Below are 18,647 nucleotides of genomic sequence, written 5' to 3'. Positions count from 1 at the left end.
AATAGCAATACTTTAACATGTAAGTTATGCAAATATTCAAAGTCGATGAACCATGACTGAAGGTACATGGCTAAACAATCTCCATGGAATGAGATGTGCCAATGCTAATACAACTGCATACCAAATACCATTGACTTATTATAAGTCGTTCCCTTTAAACAAACCTAAACACAAACATTAACTTGTAAACTATGTAAAAGTTTCAAAGTCAATGAACCATGATCAGGGGTGGGGCTATATAATCTCCATGGAAACGATACTTGCAAATGCCAATACATTTGCATACCAAATATCATTGACTTAACATTAGCAGTTCATCTTAAACTGATCTAATCACAAACTAATACATGCAAACTAAGCAAAAGTTTCAAAGTAAATAGACCATGACTGAGGGGCAGGGCCAAATATTCTCCTTGGAAATGAGATGTGCTTATGCTTATACAACTGAACACCAATTAACATTGGCCTACCACTAATGGTTTCCCTTGAACTGACTTAATCACAAACTAATACATGTAAACTTAGCAAAATTTTCAAAGTCTATAGACCATGACTAAGGGGGCGGAGCCAAATAATCTCCATCTAAATGAGATATGTCAATGCTTATACAACTGCATACCAAATATCATTGACCTACCACTAGTGGTTCCCCATAAATTGACCTAATCACAAACTAATACATGTAAACTAAGCAAAAGTTTCAAAGTAAATAGACCATGACTGAGGGGCAGGGCCAAATATTCTCCATGGAAATGAGATGTGCTTATGCTTATACAACTGAACACCAATTAACATTGGCCTACCACTAATGGTTCCCCTTGAACTGACTTAATCACAAACTAATACATGAAAACTTAGCAAAATTTTCAAAGTCAATAGACCTTGACTGAGGGGGCGGGGCCAAATAATCTCCATAGTAATGAGAAGTGCCAATGCTAATACAACTGCAAACCAAATATCATTGACCTACCACTAGTGGTTCACCATGAACTAGACCTATTCACAAACTAATACATTGTTGACGCCGCCGCCGACGCCGGAAACAGCATACCTATGTCTTGCTTTTTGTCTCCGTCAAGGCGATACAAAAATGAAAACATTGTAATACTATCATTAAGAAATAAATATATTCCTTTGTACAAATGTACCATATAACTTTCCCGCATATTGTTAACTTTGAAGGTTTGCTGTCTATCTGTATTTTCTAGTACTGAGCTATATAAACAGAAGTCCTTGTTCATTGCAAAAGGATTGGATTTGATTTAGAAATATGGTCATCCTCGGACTTATCCCATTTGGCAGCAAAAATCTTATAAAAATGGGGAATCTGTTTGGCGGGATGTATAAATACGCAGCCACGTCAGATCTGAATATGGATGTTAATCCAATTGCATCGTGTACGGAGAGTTCTACGCTCTCGAAACTGGGAATGTGTCAAAGAGACAACAGCATGCTTGCCACGTTCTATGCACGTTTAAGAATGCTTGCAACAACTCTCTGAGGGTTCTGAATGGCCTTGTCACAAATCAAAATGTTTCCCCATGTCCAACATAAAATCCATCCCCAGGACATTTAAAATTTCCTGCACTTCATTCCGGTCGACCTTCGTTGCAGATTGAAAAGCTCTTAATATTATATGTTTTTAATTTCCAGGACATATTTGCCACTGGAAATTACGCAACAACCGTCAATCAATAATTAAAAAGACAACGTAAAATAGATAAATATCAAAATAAGGAGATGTAAGTTGATTGCCCATGTGACAACTTTCCATGACATATTTGCCACTGGACATTACGCAACAACAGTCTTTAAATAAAGAAAGATAACGTAAAATAGATATATTGTATGATTGCCCATGTGACAATTTTCAACCAGAGACCAAAGGACTATTGATTGATTGATTGGTGTTTAACGCCACTTTCAACACTGTTGTGCTATTTCGTGGCGGTCAGTTTTTATTGGTGGAGGAAACCGGCGTGTCCGGATAACACCAAAGGACTAGGATACAATTATAGGTTATCGTACGGCCTTTGTGTGTGTTATGTAAAAACGAGTTCTGACATTGTAAGGAGTTTAGAGTTTTGACTCAATGGAATATGTTTAATTTGTTCTTCTGTCATGTTATAACAGAGGGCGAAAGATATCAAAGGGATATTCAAACTCACAAGTAGAAATACAACTGAAAATGCTATGTCAAAATATTAAAAAACGAAATTACCGAAAGACAAACATCATAACACAGAATATTTAATAAAAAAAACTAAAGACGAAGCAAAACGAACCGTACCAAAAGCCGGGCATAAGACGTTTTCCCGGTACACTTAATCTTTGCGAAGGCAGTACTTCAATGTGACCCCCTCTGAATAACCAATACACACAGGAAAAGGGGTTCAAATGGAATTATTGCCAGGGTATTGCCCCATCTAAGTTCCAACTCCCTTTTCCAAAAAAAAAAAAAAACGACATTAAAAAAACAAATATACATAGAAATTGTCGTGTTTTCTGCACCAACTTTTGCATCTAAAGCTATATTCATATTTACCAAGTTTTAAGTTTTAGTTTTATTAAGTTTGATTTAATTTTTAGTCTCTCATTCTTAATTTACATATTTGCAATTAATTCTTACAAAAAAATGACACCTTTCGTGTTTCAAGGAACTATTAGTAGACATCGTACAAATTATATTCATAATAACTACGCATATTTCATTGTATTAGGTAACGAATGATCATTTTTGTCTTGTAGCCGACATATGCAATCAAACCGAGAAGATTTCCGGATAAAGAAAAGACAAAAGATCGGACATATATTTTGACAGTTAAGTTGACATTTCTTTTTGTGTAATACTTCTTGTAAACTTGTGTATAATAAATCTTGTTAACTTTTATTATTGATTTGTGTCTTTTGTTGGCTACAATTAAAAGGCGATTTTCTGGCCGTAACAACACACTGACAAAGTCATGGTACTGCAATGAAGTTCATGTCGTAGAATTCTTGTTTGTTTGTTTAAAAGTATGCAAATTAGTATTGTATTTCTTTGTGCATCATATTCCGTGTTTCAATTGAAAATATTAGAGTGCTTGGTTTTTATCTCTGTGACCTAAATAGATAGGGCGAAAATCTGTTATAAATGGATATTTCGTAAGAAAGAAAAAACAAGTTAAGGATGTTCGGTCTGGTTCCATGATTAATAAAAAATTAAAAAAAATAAAAGTGTTTATTTAAAAATATTATTGTTTATTTCGTTCATATCACCCCGGTTGGCGATTATAGGATCCCATAACAGTCACGTCAGATCAGGGACTTAACAATGATTAGTTGCTTCTTGGATTCTTCTGAAATTTGAGTTTCAATCAAGCTGCAACGGGCAAATTCTTGAATTTGTTATTCATCGCCAATCCCATATTTAAGCAGAGAATAAATTAAACTGATGGGCATTAATGAAATACAGAAAAAAATCTTTGTTAGCAATAAATTAAAAACAAATTTTAAAAATGATTTCCCGAACTTTTCGTCATAACAGTTATACTTTTACACTACTCTTAACGAGCAATACGAAAAGAGAGAATTCTAAAGTAAACGGAATAATATGTACTATTTTATGTTTTTATGCCCTCCCTCTGTTTTATTTTTAATTCGATTTAGATTTACACATTTAAGCATACCTCTGTAGAAACTTCGCAAATTCTTCTTCCCACATGATTTTGCTCGACGAGTAGATAAACTATGAGCACAAAAAGTAACGCAACTTGGTTTTTAAATAGACGTGTTAGGAAAGGGGTTTAAATACTGCGCTGATGTTAAATACCAATACCGATACAAGATTTAAGTGTGGACTTTCTCAAAATGCAATTGCATTGAAAAGTATCCCGGAGTAGTATAGTTTAGCTTAAGACGTGCATTGGCCTTACGTAGATCTTCATACATCCATACATTAGTTTATATTTGTTTGATTTAAGAGTGCAAAACAAAACTTAACAAAAATATATGTAAGAGTCAAGAATGGGAATGACGGATTTTACGGCCACAAGTCCATATATATATATTAAGCGATATGATTAGAATATGTTTAATAGTTAAATAACTCAATTTGTCTCTCCACAACAGATATGTCCTATCTCCGTTGCAAAATATAGTTAGCATGCATTTTGTGTCCAGTGATACAGGGACGCGTATACATGTGTGGCTTAAACAAATCAGTACTAATCTGAACACATCGTTATATCTTTATATAAAAAAGTAAATAAAAAGTGGACACAAGTGGATACAGTGCTATTTTTATATACAACTTTAAGAAGCAGGGGGCTACAGAAGAAGGTTGTCTTGCTGTGCATCGTTTTAATGTTCAAGAAAACCACTTTTCATGAGCTATATGTGATTCGTATTGTCTACTACTATCTGGGTATGAATGCAATGAATGGTCAGAGGGACGAAAGACCGGACGGATGGATTAATGCACCCATCACTATATACCGTCCAATTTAGAAAGTGGAGTGTATAGTGAATCTAAGGCAAAACAAAATGAAGCAAATAAAAAAAAAAAGAAAAAAATGCCCGACATATAATTTAGCAGCCTTTGTTTTGAAAGAGGTGAAAATGAATATTCCATTTTCAAAATAACCTCCTGACCCAAAGATACTATCATTAACTTCTCCATATGAAAGTTTAACGCCAATTTCAATAATATCTCAATTTAATCGTGGTGTTCTGCTTTGTTGGTGGAGGAAGTCGAGGTAACAAGAAAAACAACTTCCGACCCTTCACTGAAACGTAAATTTAACATGCTTGATAATGTCCAAACGTTGTAATCTTTTAATACTTAATTCGATAACCTCTCTTTTCCGAAAAACTAACTGATAAAAGTTGATAGAAGGAAAATGTCAGGGCAAAACTTTGTACGTGAATAAGAATTTATTCATTTAACATTATATAAAATTGTCAGTGACATTTCTAGATAAAATAAAAATATAAAGATAATCAAATTGAAAACGCTTTTGTTTCAGTCTTTTTTTTTAATTGTCAAGTACACAAATTTCTAGTTTGGTTTTTTTTTAGAACGCTACTGTGTAACACATTTCTCTATTCTAGAAAATGATATAAAATAAGGAGATGCGGTATGATTGCCAAAATAGACAACTATCTACCAGAGACCAAACGACGTAAATGTTTGCAACTATTGATTACCGTATGACAGACCCCCAACATGGAGCAAAACCATTCCCGCATATAAAAGCTAAGAAAGGCCCCGACATGACAATTATTTTTTAAATAAATTTCAAATAAACGAACGTTTTGAACAAAGATTGATGTAGAGTAAAAAAATCGGATTTGAGTGTGATTTGATTCCTGTGTTTTTTCTATTCATTTATTTTGATCACTTTGTAGATTTTCCTTGTAGTCGTTCAACAAAATAGTAAGAAATGGGGGAACAACGATCTTAAACTTAATCGATCCCTACTATGACACAATGCAAGAATAATGTTCGTGTTGTTCGCTGGATCCTCGTCCGTGTATTGCGGAATAAATTGTTACTATTTTATTGTTTAAAAATCATCTCAGCATTATCAAACAAACCCATACAGGTAACTATAATGAATGATTATCTGTGCTTTTTGAGATGGTCCCCACTATAGCCTGTAGTGGTATTGGTATTTAACATCAGCGTCAAAATCGTATTGACTTTCCTAACACGTCTAATGCTTCACGCTTCACTGACATGACTTCAAACGGATTAACGTTGTTCAGTACTTCAATCAAGGGTCATATCTATTGCAATAATCTACATCAAAAGATTAAAAGAACTGTATATGTTATATAGATACAATGGATAAGCGTGGATTCTTGAAAAAGAAACCATGAGCCCGGAGGGCGAATGGTTTGTTTTTCATGAATCTACGCTTATCCATTGTATCTATAACTTAAACTATTGTGTTAATTTCTTTTCAAAATTAAAGCCTTTTCTTAATTAGAAGGTATTGTAAGTGAGTTTAAATAACCATGTTATCGTGTCCAACGATGCATTGCATGATAAATCTCAGATCACAATTAATTAGTTAACAAAATACCAATATAACACTTCTACCTTTAAAGATCTTTATATTACCAGGCATATGAATATTATCTGTTTATACAAAATAAGACATATTCAAATTAGTTCTAATAAAATTGAAAATGGAAATGGGGAAAGTGTCAAAAAGACAACATCCCGACCAAAAAGCATATATAAAGTATATATAATAAGTATGTTATCGAAATTTTTCTAGCACTCTAGGCACATCACGATTTTCTAGGAATTTGCGAACAAACCTTTGTAAAATTATGTAGTAAAACAGATGAAATCATACTATATTTATAAAACAAAAATTGACAAATAGAATGTAATCATTTTTGTTTCAAACATGTGAAATAGCCAATAATAATAATTAAAAAAAAAACCGGTAAAACTCGCTATTATTACAAATATATCCACTATAACATGCAAAATTAGAATAAAACCAGGATAACTTAAGAATTGGAACAACAGAGAGAATACAGGGATTCGAACCTAAACCGACAAATCCCTATCTTTAACTCATTGATTTTAACCATGCTAACCTCGCGGCTACCGACTCATACTATACGACTGCCTATTCTGTCTATATAAAGGTACAAGCCCTGTGTGTCCGATGAACCGATGTATATCAAATGTTTATTTAAATATATAAAATAGACATTTATAGTGTAACCCATTGGTAGCCGAGAGGTTTCGTCGATGTATTGATGTGAGTCACACATAACAGATTTCAGTGAAGGCATATAAAAATTACAAAAATTAAAGGTAAGTTTTTAAATTAATTCCATTAGTGAACAGAAATCAGTAAATTAGCCAATTCAAACTTAATGAAATTAGGCACACAAAGGAAACAATTGAATATAAGTTGGTGAGTCAATTTCAGCGGCAGATTTAGGAAGCGTTGATTCTAGAAAAAGAATCCACGGTAAATGAATAGGCTGACGTCACCACAATGGTTTAAGACAAAATAAATTGAAGCTTTTTGAAATTTGAAACTTCAAACAATGACCATATGTGTAGATCTGGTGGGAAATAAAATTCAGGAAAAAAATCCTTGGTGAGCTAAGAAAATGGGCCGACCATTTGATTTGCTTGGGGAGGGGCAGGAGTATTTTGAAAATGAATAACTTGACCCGGTAAGAACTGAAAAAAAAAAGTACTTTTAAAGTGTCCGTGAACTTTGTTTCATGATAATACAATAAACAATATTGTCACTCATTCGGTGTTATGTGTTGAGCATTACGCTATTATTGAAAATATTAACATGGACATTATTTATATTCATTTATACAAAGATAATCTTTATTTAAAGTCGACTTTTTCATATATATAAATTATTTAACATAGAACATGAGAACTCTTTAACTGACTGATACTTGAGGCGGATATTTGATATTAAGTAATAAAACAGAATCAGTCAATTGAACTATCATGTTGAAATTTATAATTAACTCTGATTTATATTGTTGAAAAATGTGCCTAATTATGAGGGGCGGACAGGGTAAAGGGAGACAGGGAGAGAGGGGGTGGGAGAAAGGAGAGCACGGGCGGGAGAAAGGAGAGATGGTGCGGGAGAAAGGAGAGAGGTGGCAGGAGAAAGGAGAGAAAGGGCGGGAGAATGGAGAAAGGTAACACCCTGTCCGCCCCCTCAATTATAGGTGCTAATACACTAGCAAATTGTTCATTCAAATGCTTCTGCTTTTTCACGGTCCTTTTCTGTCGTAAGGGTTGTTTCAGTGTAGTGGTGGTTATGTATTTCCAAAACGGGTGCTACTTTCTGTGATATGTGCTATAATATTTTCGACATACTTGTTGTGTGCTTTTGTTATTTCACTCTTTATTGATTTCCGCAGTTCTTACTATTTTTCCCCCTGATATATCACCAAAAAACCGCTTCTTTCTGTTTCCGTTTTCCGTTTCCATTTCGTATTCTGTTTCCGCCGTTTAGCAACATCCCTTCTGGAAGAAATGATTTTTTTGTGTTCAAAAATTAAAAAAAAAAACAGTTTATTTTATATCTTGACATACGTTTTCCAATTTAGAAATGTAAAAATGTTCACCACTTATTTGCTTAGCTTTATCAGTTAAGCACACTTTATTGTGACCAGTAGGACTTGAAGTGGAGAAAAGAATGATTTTCTCCCTAAGAAATCACGACGACAAGTTTTATTTTAAGACTTACAAAAATACGGACCGGAACTTATATAAATTTATGTGTAAAAATACGTTGTTTTAGAAAATTCTCATACTGCTTATAAATACAGTAGTCAATTACCAAGTTACCGACTATTTTGCTATTGTAATTCTTTTTGCTGCAAAGGGAGTCAACTCTTTAATACCACAGACTGTGTTCCTCGTCATCGCAAACATTAAGATAGGATCATTCCGTAATGTACGATGGTGTAAAATATTTTGATAACTTATCCTCCTATTTTAACAATAAATTTGTGATACACTTACGAAGTCAAAATTTGGTTAAATTCCGCATAATGAACCATAATTGAACCACTTAATTGGTATTGACAGGAACCATAATTTTTCTTACCTAGGAGTTGTGTGAAGGTCTTTATGGGGGTCCCTCCTTTCTGTATTCTTTAATTTTTAGGGCATTTTTTTTCTCGATTCTTTATATTGTTGCCTTTTATTTCTCTAATTATTTATACTTTTGCCAATTATTCTCAATTCTTCATATTTTTGCCCATTATTCTCTATTCTTTATAACTTGACCCATTATTCTCTATTCTTGATATCTTAAACACCATTATTCTCTATTTTTTATCTTGTGGACCTATTTTTCTCTGTTCTTTATTTTTTTTAGCAGTTTTTCTGTAGTGTTCGTTTATTCTGTTAACTCCATACAGACCCTCTTGTATCATTTCCAACAAAATTATAAAATTGGACAACACGTTTTTTACTCTATGATGCACTTGTCATAAGCCTCCAGCAGAATAGTACAGTTTAATGTTAAAAGTTTTTATGTATGAAGTTACCATCAGAAATACTAAATTATCTTCCGTATTGCAGGAGTGCTTTTATCTTCAAGTTAGTTAGATATTCGGAATGAAAAAAATGCTGCTTTTAACGTTGTACTGGTTAAACAATGCATATTGTAATAATAATATATTTTGGTGCAAAAATTATGTAATAATTTGACGATGCCATCTTTGAAGAGGCCTTTATCCGTATCATTTATATGTGTAATTTATGTAAATAAGTTTGGTTTGCTTATATTTATTTAAAATTATGTGAACATGTAATATTAAACTATATAATAAGATAGAAATCAATATTATTAATCTAGTATTCAATTGATATTTATCAAATCAGAATCCTGGTAACCACTCTTGTGAAGATTCAACTTGGACCGTTTAAACTCCGAAACAGTGGCGACGTCGCTTCGCTAAAGTCAGCGTCGGGTAGTAGAGACAATGTAACCACTGTTTCGGAGTCAGTCGGTTTCTTTTTTTGTTGATTTTGCTTCCTCAGTATAAATATCAAGTATTCCGAAATATCTTTCAATTTACAGCAAACTACTGTACAGAGGAGAAAAGATTTAAAGCAAACAAGCATATTATTCTGTGTTGAATTTATCAGAAACTTATTTGCCTAATTTAGAGACAGGACAATTTATATATTTGACATATTCAATAAACACCAGTCTATCGTTGAAGTATGTACTTTGACCTCAAGATGTTTTGGGGCTTTTTTGTCGTCGTGTTCCTTTCTCGTTGTCGAACATTTCTTTTATTCATAAACATTGTCCTAGATATATAGATAAGGTGATGTGATATATGTGATTGCCAAATATACAAATATCCACAAGATTTTTTTAGTCCAAATGACATTGATGTAAGCAATTAAAGGTCACCATGCGGGCTTCGTCAATGATGAAAATTATAACGTATAGTAAGCCCCGACATAACAAAATGTGAAACAAATCGAAAAAAAAAACAACGGCCTGATTTTAACAAAACAATAAGCCAAAAACAAATTTGATATACAGATACATCCACTGAATTACAGGCTCCTGAATTGGGACAGACACATACATAAGATGTTTGTAAGCGCACAGGACTCACCTTACCTACGGCAGTTGTGTAACATAACACCATAAAATTGATTTAAAAATCAGTTGGAAATGGCTTAACTCAACAGATTGTTATTAACTTTAAGACAATTTGTAATTGTTGTCAAATTACAACAATAAAGAACCCAAAAGAATGCCTACGTTGCCACTTTATTCGACCTTCTGGGCTGTGCTGATCTTGCTGTGAGTAGAGAGTTCCTTGTCTTATTTTGGTGAGCTTCCGGAACTGCCAGCTGTGCTAGCACTTTTCTCTGATGCATGTATATTTTTCTTTTGAAGTTTTCAATAACTGTCCTTTCACTTTCCATTCCAATATAAACAATACTAGAACACACCCGCGAAATCGCGGGCAATAGAGCGTCATTGAAAGTATGTAAACTGTTGTAGGATGAATTTTTGTAAAAGATTTATGACTGGAGAATTTCAGGAAAGGTATCAAAAGTCATCTTTACTTGGGGACAGGACAATTTTTTTAGCCCTCCCCCTTTTTTCCAAAGTCCGTTATTTTTTGTTTTCTGTTTTTCTGTGTACTATGAACATACATACACTTTAAATAAAGTGTATTTGCTATTTACTATCAATTCTAAGTTTACTATCCACGGCGGTCACTGATAAATTATATAGACTAAGAGACTATCTACGGCGGTCACTGATATATTATATAGAGACTCTATATAATATATATCAGTAACCGCCGTGGATAGTAAACTTGGAATTGATAGTAAATAGCAAATACACTTTATTTATAGTATATGTATGATCATAGTATACAGAAAAACGCGAAAATAATTGTCCTGTCCCCAAGTACGTATGTGTAATTTTAAAACAGTCCTAAACGGTCTTTTCTATGACTTAAAAGTCCGTCCGGTGACGGAAACAATATCCGGACGCCTTTATTTTCGTTTTCCTCCCAAAATAACCCAAACCGAATAATCATAAGCGAGGATGACAAATGCGACTATGCATGGTACCTATAGGACACAGAGGCATGATGATTAATTTATTGTGGAAGGAAGAGAAGCGACACACAAAATGAGGTCTTCTCGTTTAATAGTATAGACAAACAAAAGGGAATATTGTGTGATTAATAATGAAATAACTTCATAAGAGGCCAACAGATGCGAATGTAAGGAATTTGATTTCACCGTACGGTCTTTTAACAATGAACAAATTCCGTATCCATCGTATAGAAGGCTTTCTTAAAGGCATCAGAACGGTGGAATGCCTGATTTATGAATAAATAATGATCGATTAAAAAGTTATGACAGACAGCAAGAAACAACAACCACTAAATCACATATACTGTATTTCTAATTTCAATTTATATGTGCTTTATTAAAGGAGATATGATGTATATGGCACCAAGACAGCAAACTAAAAGAAGACACAAAACAACAGTCTTCGACTACAAATATGACATGTCAAGCTCTAAATTGTTTCTAATCTAAAAAAGTCGATAATTTGGTGCGTCTGAATTGTTTTTCGTTGATTACCATCATCAGGAACACTCGAACCAAAAACATAGAAGAAGTTTTTATCCATTACAATATAATCACTTAAAACATATGGAAATGTGGTAGGATTGACAATTTAACAACTATTCACAAGAGACCAACGGACGTGGTTGTAAGCAACTATGGTCACCGTACGGCATTTCACAATGAGAAAATCCCATACCGTATAGTAATCTATAAAAAATAAGAATGACAAAATATGAAACGATTTAGAATAGAAAACCAATGGCCTGATTTTTGCTAAAATATTAAACGGAAATAAATATATTGCAGACAGCAACCAAAGACAACCACTGAAACAATTACGTATCAAAGTATCTAATCTGCTGATGTGAAATTATATCGTTATTCGCTCTAATATCGGTTCACTGAACTACAGGGAAGATAAACGTCATGCACATCACACGAAGACAGTCATAATCAGCACAATGCAGAAAAAAAGGGAAAATTTTAGTCTTGTTCAAACAATTAATTTGTGATTTATTAATCATACCAAAATATACAAAACGCATTTATTGCACAACAACAATATAATTATACTTTCATAAAAAAAATGCATTATAAGATAAAACGAAAGATTAAATAGGCAATTCCTTAATTAATTTGTTTCATCAATACTTAAATTAACATATATATAAACGTAAAAAGAGGTGAATATACGTTAATTTTAAGAATATACCACTAGAGCTACCATGGCACCATTTCTGCAGTTTCATCAATTATGGTTTCATTGCTGTATTGAGAACAGGCAATTATTTCGCAACCTATTCGTTATAATGTTAACCTTTGCGAAATAACGCAAACCTTAACGAATGAACGCAAACCTTTGCGAAATGACAAAAACCTTTGTGTTTTTTTTATTTCTTAAAGTCATATAAATCTTCAAATTAAAAAAAAAAGTTGAAAATGTTTTATATAGATATAAGAAGATGTGGTATGAGTGCCAATGAGACAACTCTCCATCCAAGTCACAATTTGTAAAAGTAAACCATTATAGGTCAAAGTACGGTCTTCAACACGGAGCCTTGGCTCACACCGAACAGCAAGCTATAAAGGGCCCCACAGATGACTAGTGTAAAACCATTCAAACGGGAAAACCAACTGTCTAATCTATATAAAAAACGAGAAACGAGAAACACTTATGAACCACATCAACAAACGACAGCCACTGAACATCAGGTTCCTGACTTAGGACAGGTGCAAACAAATGCAGCGGGTTTAAACGTTTTAATAGGTACCTACCTTCACCCTTACCTAAAACAATAGTGTAACATCACAACATAGAAAGAGACACTATAAAATATCAATTGAAATGGCTTAACTCAATCAAAAGACATATTAACACAAGTGATAAAATTGAGAATAGAAATGGGGAATGTGTCAAAGAGACAACAACCCGACCATAGAGCAGACAACAGCCGAAGGCCATCAATGGATCTTCAATGCAGCGAGAAACTCCCGCACCCAGGGCGTCCTTCAGCTGGCCCCTAAACAAATATGTATACTAGTTCAGTGATAATACACTGAACGAATACATGAATGGCTAAGTTTTACTATAAAACATGTGTACGTGAACTTTCTTGTAAAAGAAAATCCTTTATTATATCAAAATCTTCACAAATGTACTGCTATTGAATTACTGTTTTCCCGTACACTAACTGCTCCACGTGCTCTGTGTTGATTGTTTGTCAATGTCACGATCCAGTAAAATTCGGCAACAAACTCGAAAGTAAATTAGCTTGCGATCAACGATCATTAAATGAAATATTATTTGTCGATAAAACATAATAGATTCGTTACAACTATAAAAAAAAAAACGTGCATACAGGACTTAGTTTAGTATATATGCATGGTTTGGTTCAATAATTTCGATAACATTAAAATTAAAAGAAATTCGTTTCATATGGCTTTAATTAAGTTTCAAGGAAAGAAGCTGTTATAAATGGAGGAGGCTGCGTGTATTAAACATCACTCTTAGCACTTATTGCAAAGTAAAATGCTGGAGTGTTTAGCACATATCACGGCATTATAATGAACAGCAGAATATTACAGAGAAAATTGAGTAAATTAAAGTTACCTGAATACCATAATTGGTATGAGTGCCAAGGAAACAACTCTCCATCCAAGTCACAATATGTAAAAGTAAACCATTATGGTCAAAGTACGGCCTTCAACACGAAGCCTTGGCTCACACCGGACAGCAAGCTATAAAGGGCCCCAAAAATGACTAGTGTAAAACCATTCAAACAGGAAAACCAACTGTCTAATCTATATAAAAAATACTTGTTTGGATATTTTACAATTTAAAGAAAAAAATGATTCAATGTCTTTGATGAACAAAAGTGTTATTTTAGATATTTCAAAATAATTAATTATTGACAAAATATCAATGATGATAATGCTGTTATTTTATCAAAGTACAACATGATAATTATCTGCAATAACTAATAAGAGGAGTTGACCAAAAAGACATGTTTTTAAGTCTGTAATATAAGTTAATATAATTATACATAATCCCACAAAATAGGAAGTCATTTTTATAGAAAAAGGTGTCGCTCGTGTCAGAAAATCATTTCTTGAATAAAACAGAGATCGTATCAGGTAGGCAAATCGTTTAAGATTTGACCATTTTTAATTTTATAGATACACTTTGTCAATAATTTTGAACGCAGGATAACGAAAAGTTTCCGAGATCTTAGTACAAATTATGTAGAAATGTTAATATTTATGCAATACAAAAAATAAGGAATGTGGTATGGTTGCAACCTTTCCTACTATGGGAAAGAAAATACATCTATATTTTTAAACTTTAATGAGTTATTAATCAAAACTTTAATGGGCTACTCTGATTAATTGTGTTTTAAATAATACATTTTTATTTTAATAATGTGTCACATATTGATTGTACATCATACAATAACATAATAAAAATATACATAAAAACAATCAGTACCCAGCAATGGAGTCGGCTTATGAGACAAATATTTACAAAATAATTCACATTTATATGAACATAACATTTAATTAAATTTGTTTTTCGAACAATTTGAAAAACATTTATTGTTTACATAAATACAAATTCAATTATTAAATCAAAATGATAAATTATACAGATAAAAAGTTATTATTTAACTTACGTTAAATTGCTATGAAATCCTGATTTCATTGGACTTCGTTTAATTTAAAGTCATTTTGGACTTGACTTGTTTGAGGGATTTATCTAGTCATATAACATATGACCTCGGGACATTAATTTCTATGTTTGTTTGATATTTTTTACTTATTTTGTTAGTTTTGATATTTGTATTGATTTTTGATGTTTTTACTATCAATGTGCCATCAAGCATAAATAAAAATTAAAAAAAAAAACGAAAATTTCTGCGGGAAAACGTTAAAAATGGGAATATAAATGCGGAGTTTTATGTTATTGATTTAGAAATTTAGCTTGATATTGAAAATATGAAATAACAAGTGAATAAATGTCAAATCTAAAAGAGCCAAACTTGAAAGAAGTTAGTTTCCGCATGCATGCAATAGAACAATTAAATCTATAGATCTAGTGACATCAACCACGTCAATTAAATGTCATTGAGATAGATAAAAATTAATATTTTTCAATCTATTTTAAAACTTGAAGTGTGAAATTCTAGTTTTTAAGCGATTTTTACTCCTTGTGAATTAGGTTTCAATGTTATGTTGTAGCATGAAACTTGCAATCAGCACACTTGCCATTACAATATGTCTTTGTGGCATTACTGGTATTCTCGCTGATAACTATCATGGCGGTGCCGGAAGTTATGGCCATCCCGGAACATATGGCGGAAGTTATGGTGGAATTGGAGGATACGGCAAAACAGGATATGGCGGAGGTCACAGTAGCTATGGTGGTTACTCCGGATATGGCAAGAAGGGTTACGGTGGAATCAGTGGTTACTCGGGTTACGGCAACAAGGGATATTCCGGATATGGCAAAAAAGGAGGTTACATTGATGAAACTACTATTTACATGCCACAACCGATTCCATATGGTGTTCCTTCATATGGATATGCTTTCGCTGCTCCGTATAATCCAGCTGGTTCCACTGGTATCTTTGGAGGAGAAGGTGCCTCTATTGCAGCCAGTAAGTAATGTTAAAGAGTGTCGCAAAAAGGGGGTGTTTGTGTCATAGAAGAACGGGTAATGAAATGGCCATTTCTTGTTTAACTAAAAAAACAAAAAAGCTTACACGTTACGTTTGTACCTATTCGCACGAAACACGATGGATAATAGCTTCAAGCACACAAACGCGTAAAATAAAAATTGCAAACACGTTGCACGAAAATAAACCTTTACCACTACTGCAAGTATTTAATTATTCATCAATATAGTCATGCACAAACAAAGATTTAATAACTTTTTTGCTGGCAAGAAAAAAGAGACTTTTTTCTACAACTTTTTTGCTTTTGCTTATAGGCTTATAGTCATTATGCAATTACCTTAAACGTTAAGGTAGAGAAACATATTTTAAGCGTTTGGCAGGATAATAAAGGCGGGTGCAAAGATTTTATGATTTGGTTGCATGTTCATAAATACGACAAAATATAATAAAGAACCTCACAGTACTCGCATACAGCTGTGATATTGTGAGTTCTAGTACAGAATGTACTTTTCCTATTAGAATAAAGAAACTTTTCAAACTTGTGTTATATTACCTTATTAACTGCCGATCCGAGCTTAGCTATGTTGCTGACAAAGCAGGAAGTGACCAATGAAACAGACGGAAGCCGAGTACAAACGAGGTTGACATTTTAGATAAGGTATTAAAGAAACAAATACACATAATATTTAACTTACAAGAAAAAATATACAAACAATAAAGTTAACATACTTTCAATTGCTTTCATTTTCTAATTTTAGTTGGAGGTTTGTTTGTTGCCCTTGCATTGCTGAACAGAAACAACTAAACAGCTGTCTTATAACAGTAAGTATGGAACTTTGCCGCATACAAATTTTTACAAGGAAAATGTGTGGTGAAAGAAGGCGACACTCTCCATAATTTCCATATTCTGTTTCATTTCAAATCATAGTAAGAATACTCTTTTCGAGTTTGTGAATTTGTGTTGACCCTATGACCTTAACCATATTTATGAAATAACTATACAATGATAAGATCAGTGCAAGTCCTTTCGCTATCTATGCGCGCTGGTGACTTATAGTTAAAACAATTTAAAAAACCAGGCGCCAAATAAATATCGATTGTCAAAGTAGTACATTAAAAGGGATAGGTGTGTAGACATTTAAGTGGGTAGACCTGGGTTAATCAAGGGAGACAATTCTTTAAATTAGTAATGCGTTTGTATCAGACTATTTCACCAATACACCTTATCGCTATTTCCGGCTGACCCGGCCGCTTGAACTTTTGACGTCAACAACAATCACTTTTCCATTGTGGCGTCAGATATTTTGTTTTATGACGTCAAAATTTTATGGGAACCTGTGTGATATCCAGTAATGGCGGACAAATAGCGATAAGGTGTATGCGTTAAGTATGTGATACAGAATTTAAACAATCTGTGTTTCTTAGAAGTTTAGAATATAATTATGAAAATGGTTGACTAAAGCGCAACACTGATTTATACGAGTTATGTCCCTTACCCTAGGTAGATTACAGATGTTTTACTGAAGATTTTCAAATACGTAAGAGAAAGCATTAAGGACCACCATATAAATGACACATATGTGAGAAGGTAATCTGCTCTATCACCCTCCCAGCTTTATGTTATTCACTATATTATATTGAAAGGTTTGTCATTATTTAAAACTTTTAAAATTTTAAATTGCAAATAATGAACTAGGATTTAATGTGCATATCATCGTTACAGTCTTTAGAAAAGAAACAAAAGTGAATCAAAATGTATTTTGTAATGTGAAAATCTATGAAAAAAAAACGTAAAACCTTAGCATTCTTTGTCTTTAGAATTATGGATGTAAATTAAATTCATTGTTTTTTAAATTATCGATGTTTGATTGGTCTGCATAAGAGGGTGACATTAAAAAAAAATGTTCTCTCATTGAACTATGGGATATAGAAAATTGTCTCCCTCGTATAAACCTATCAAAGTATGGCACTTTTATGCAAAGTTTAAACAACAGGATATGTTTGTGTTCAATAAAATCATATTGTTGAGGAAAAAAAAAAATATGAAATAATTTATCATGTATATCACACACTACTTTTATACTTTTATTTTAGACTGTGAAGTCACGCAGGACAATACAGAACCCAAGACTGGATATAAATTAAAAAAAATCCGATTATTTTATTTTGTTTTTCTTACTAACTCAAACTAAATGTTAGAGGTAGCTATGTTGACTGAGTCCTCCAAGTCGACACAATGTTTTTTATGTTAAGGCCTTCCCTCGTTAGTCGTTTTCAAAGAGAGACATTTGACGCCTAAATTACAATTTCTTCAATTTTCATAAATAGACCAGTACTGTAGGCTGGTTCTCTCTCTTGCGACGTACAAGTATCTGAGTTACCTTGGTTAGAGCCAAACAGATAAAGGACGAATAACCAGTACTGCCAGAAGAATCAAAGTTCTTTCCAATAGATAAAGAAGTATTACTGTAATATAGAGTTATATCCAGTTTTGTAACCGAGTTTGGTTAGATATTATGTTGCAGACAAAATAGTTATTTCTCAGGTGAAAGACATATATGTTAAACCATAAGATGATATATCAAAGGGGTAATTAAAACAATAAGTTAAAGAAAGTCAGACTACGCCATGACAAAAATAAGTAGAACCGAAAGACAAATAACATCCACTCTACTCTGAAAACTAAGGATTAAGAAAGACGAACCCCTTAAAAATCTTATGAACGCAGTGCTCCGGCAAAGTTTGGTGTTTTTGCTCCAGTATAGGTTAACTGTCATAAACATGTAACTAGGATGTTGTTTTAATAATTTGAAAGTTTACTGTGCTTGAATTTTCAGGTATTGTATTCTAAC

The 18,647-nt window shown here is 32.9% G+C and overlaps 2 protein-coding genes across 2 annotated transcripts in view; one reads left to right on the top strand and one right to left on the bottom strand.

Annotated features, from left to right (window-relative positions):
* Window positions 1-18,647, bottom strand: part of LOC127717619 (uncharacterized) — a 54,977-nt gene that overhangs the window by 5,565 nt on the left and 30,765 nt on the right. The gene's annotated exons all lie outside the window — the stretch shown is intronic.
* On the top strand, window positions 14,212-17,931 carry LOC127717621 (chorion class A protein L11-like). The gene is made up of 4 exons (XM_052223342.1): window positions 14,212-14,257; window positions 15,359-15,777; window positions 16,554-16,617; window positions 17,890-17,931. The coding sequence occupies exons 2-3, from the start codon at window positions 15,360-15,362 to the stop codon at window positions 16,598-16,600; spliced, it is 465 nt and encodes a 154-aa protein (XP_052079302.1). The 5' UTR covers window positions 14,212-14,257; window position 15,359; the 3' UTR covers window positions 16,601-16,617; window positions 17,890-17,931.

The sequence above is a fragment of the Mytilus californianus genome, unplaced genomic scaffold (genome assembly GCF_021869535.1).
Source record: "Mytilus californianus isolate M0D057914Y unplaced genomic scaffold, xbMytCali1.0.p SCAF_10, whole genome shotgun sequence".
Lineage (NCBI taxonomy): Eukaryota > Metazoa > Mollusca > Bivalvia > Mytilida > Mytilidae > Mytilus > Mytilus californianus.
Note: the sequence above shows the minus strand (reverse complement) of the source record. Positions and strands in the feature narration are given on the sequence as shown.

Excerpts from the sequence above, each read along its gene's own strand:
- LOC127717621 (XM_052223342.1), top strand. The coding sequence starts at position 15,360 with ATGAAACTTGCAATCAGCACACTTGCCATTACAATATGTCTTTGTGGC. Across the intron at positions 15,778-16,553 it reads AGGTGCCTCTATTGCAGCCA|TTGGAGGTTTGTTTGTTGCC; the intron begins GTAAGTAATGTT and ends TTCTAATTTTAG.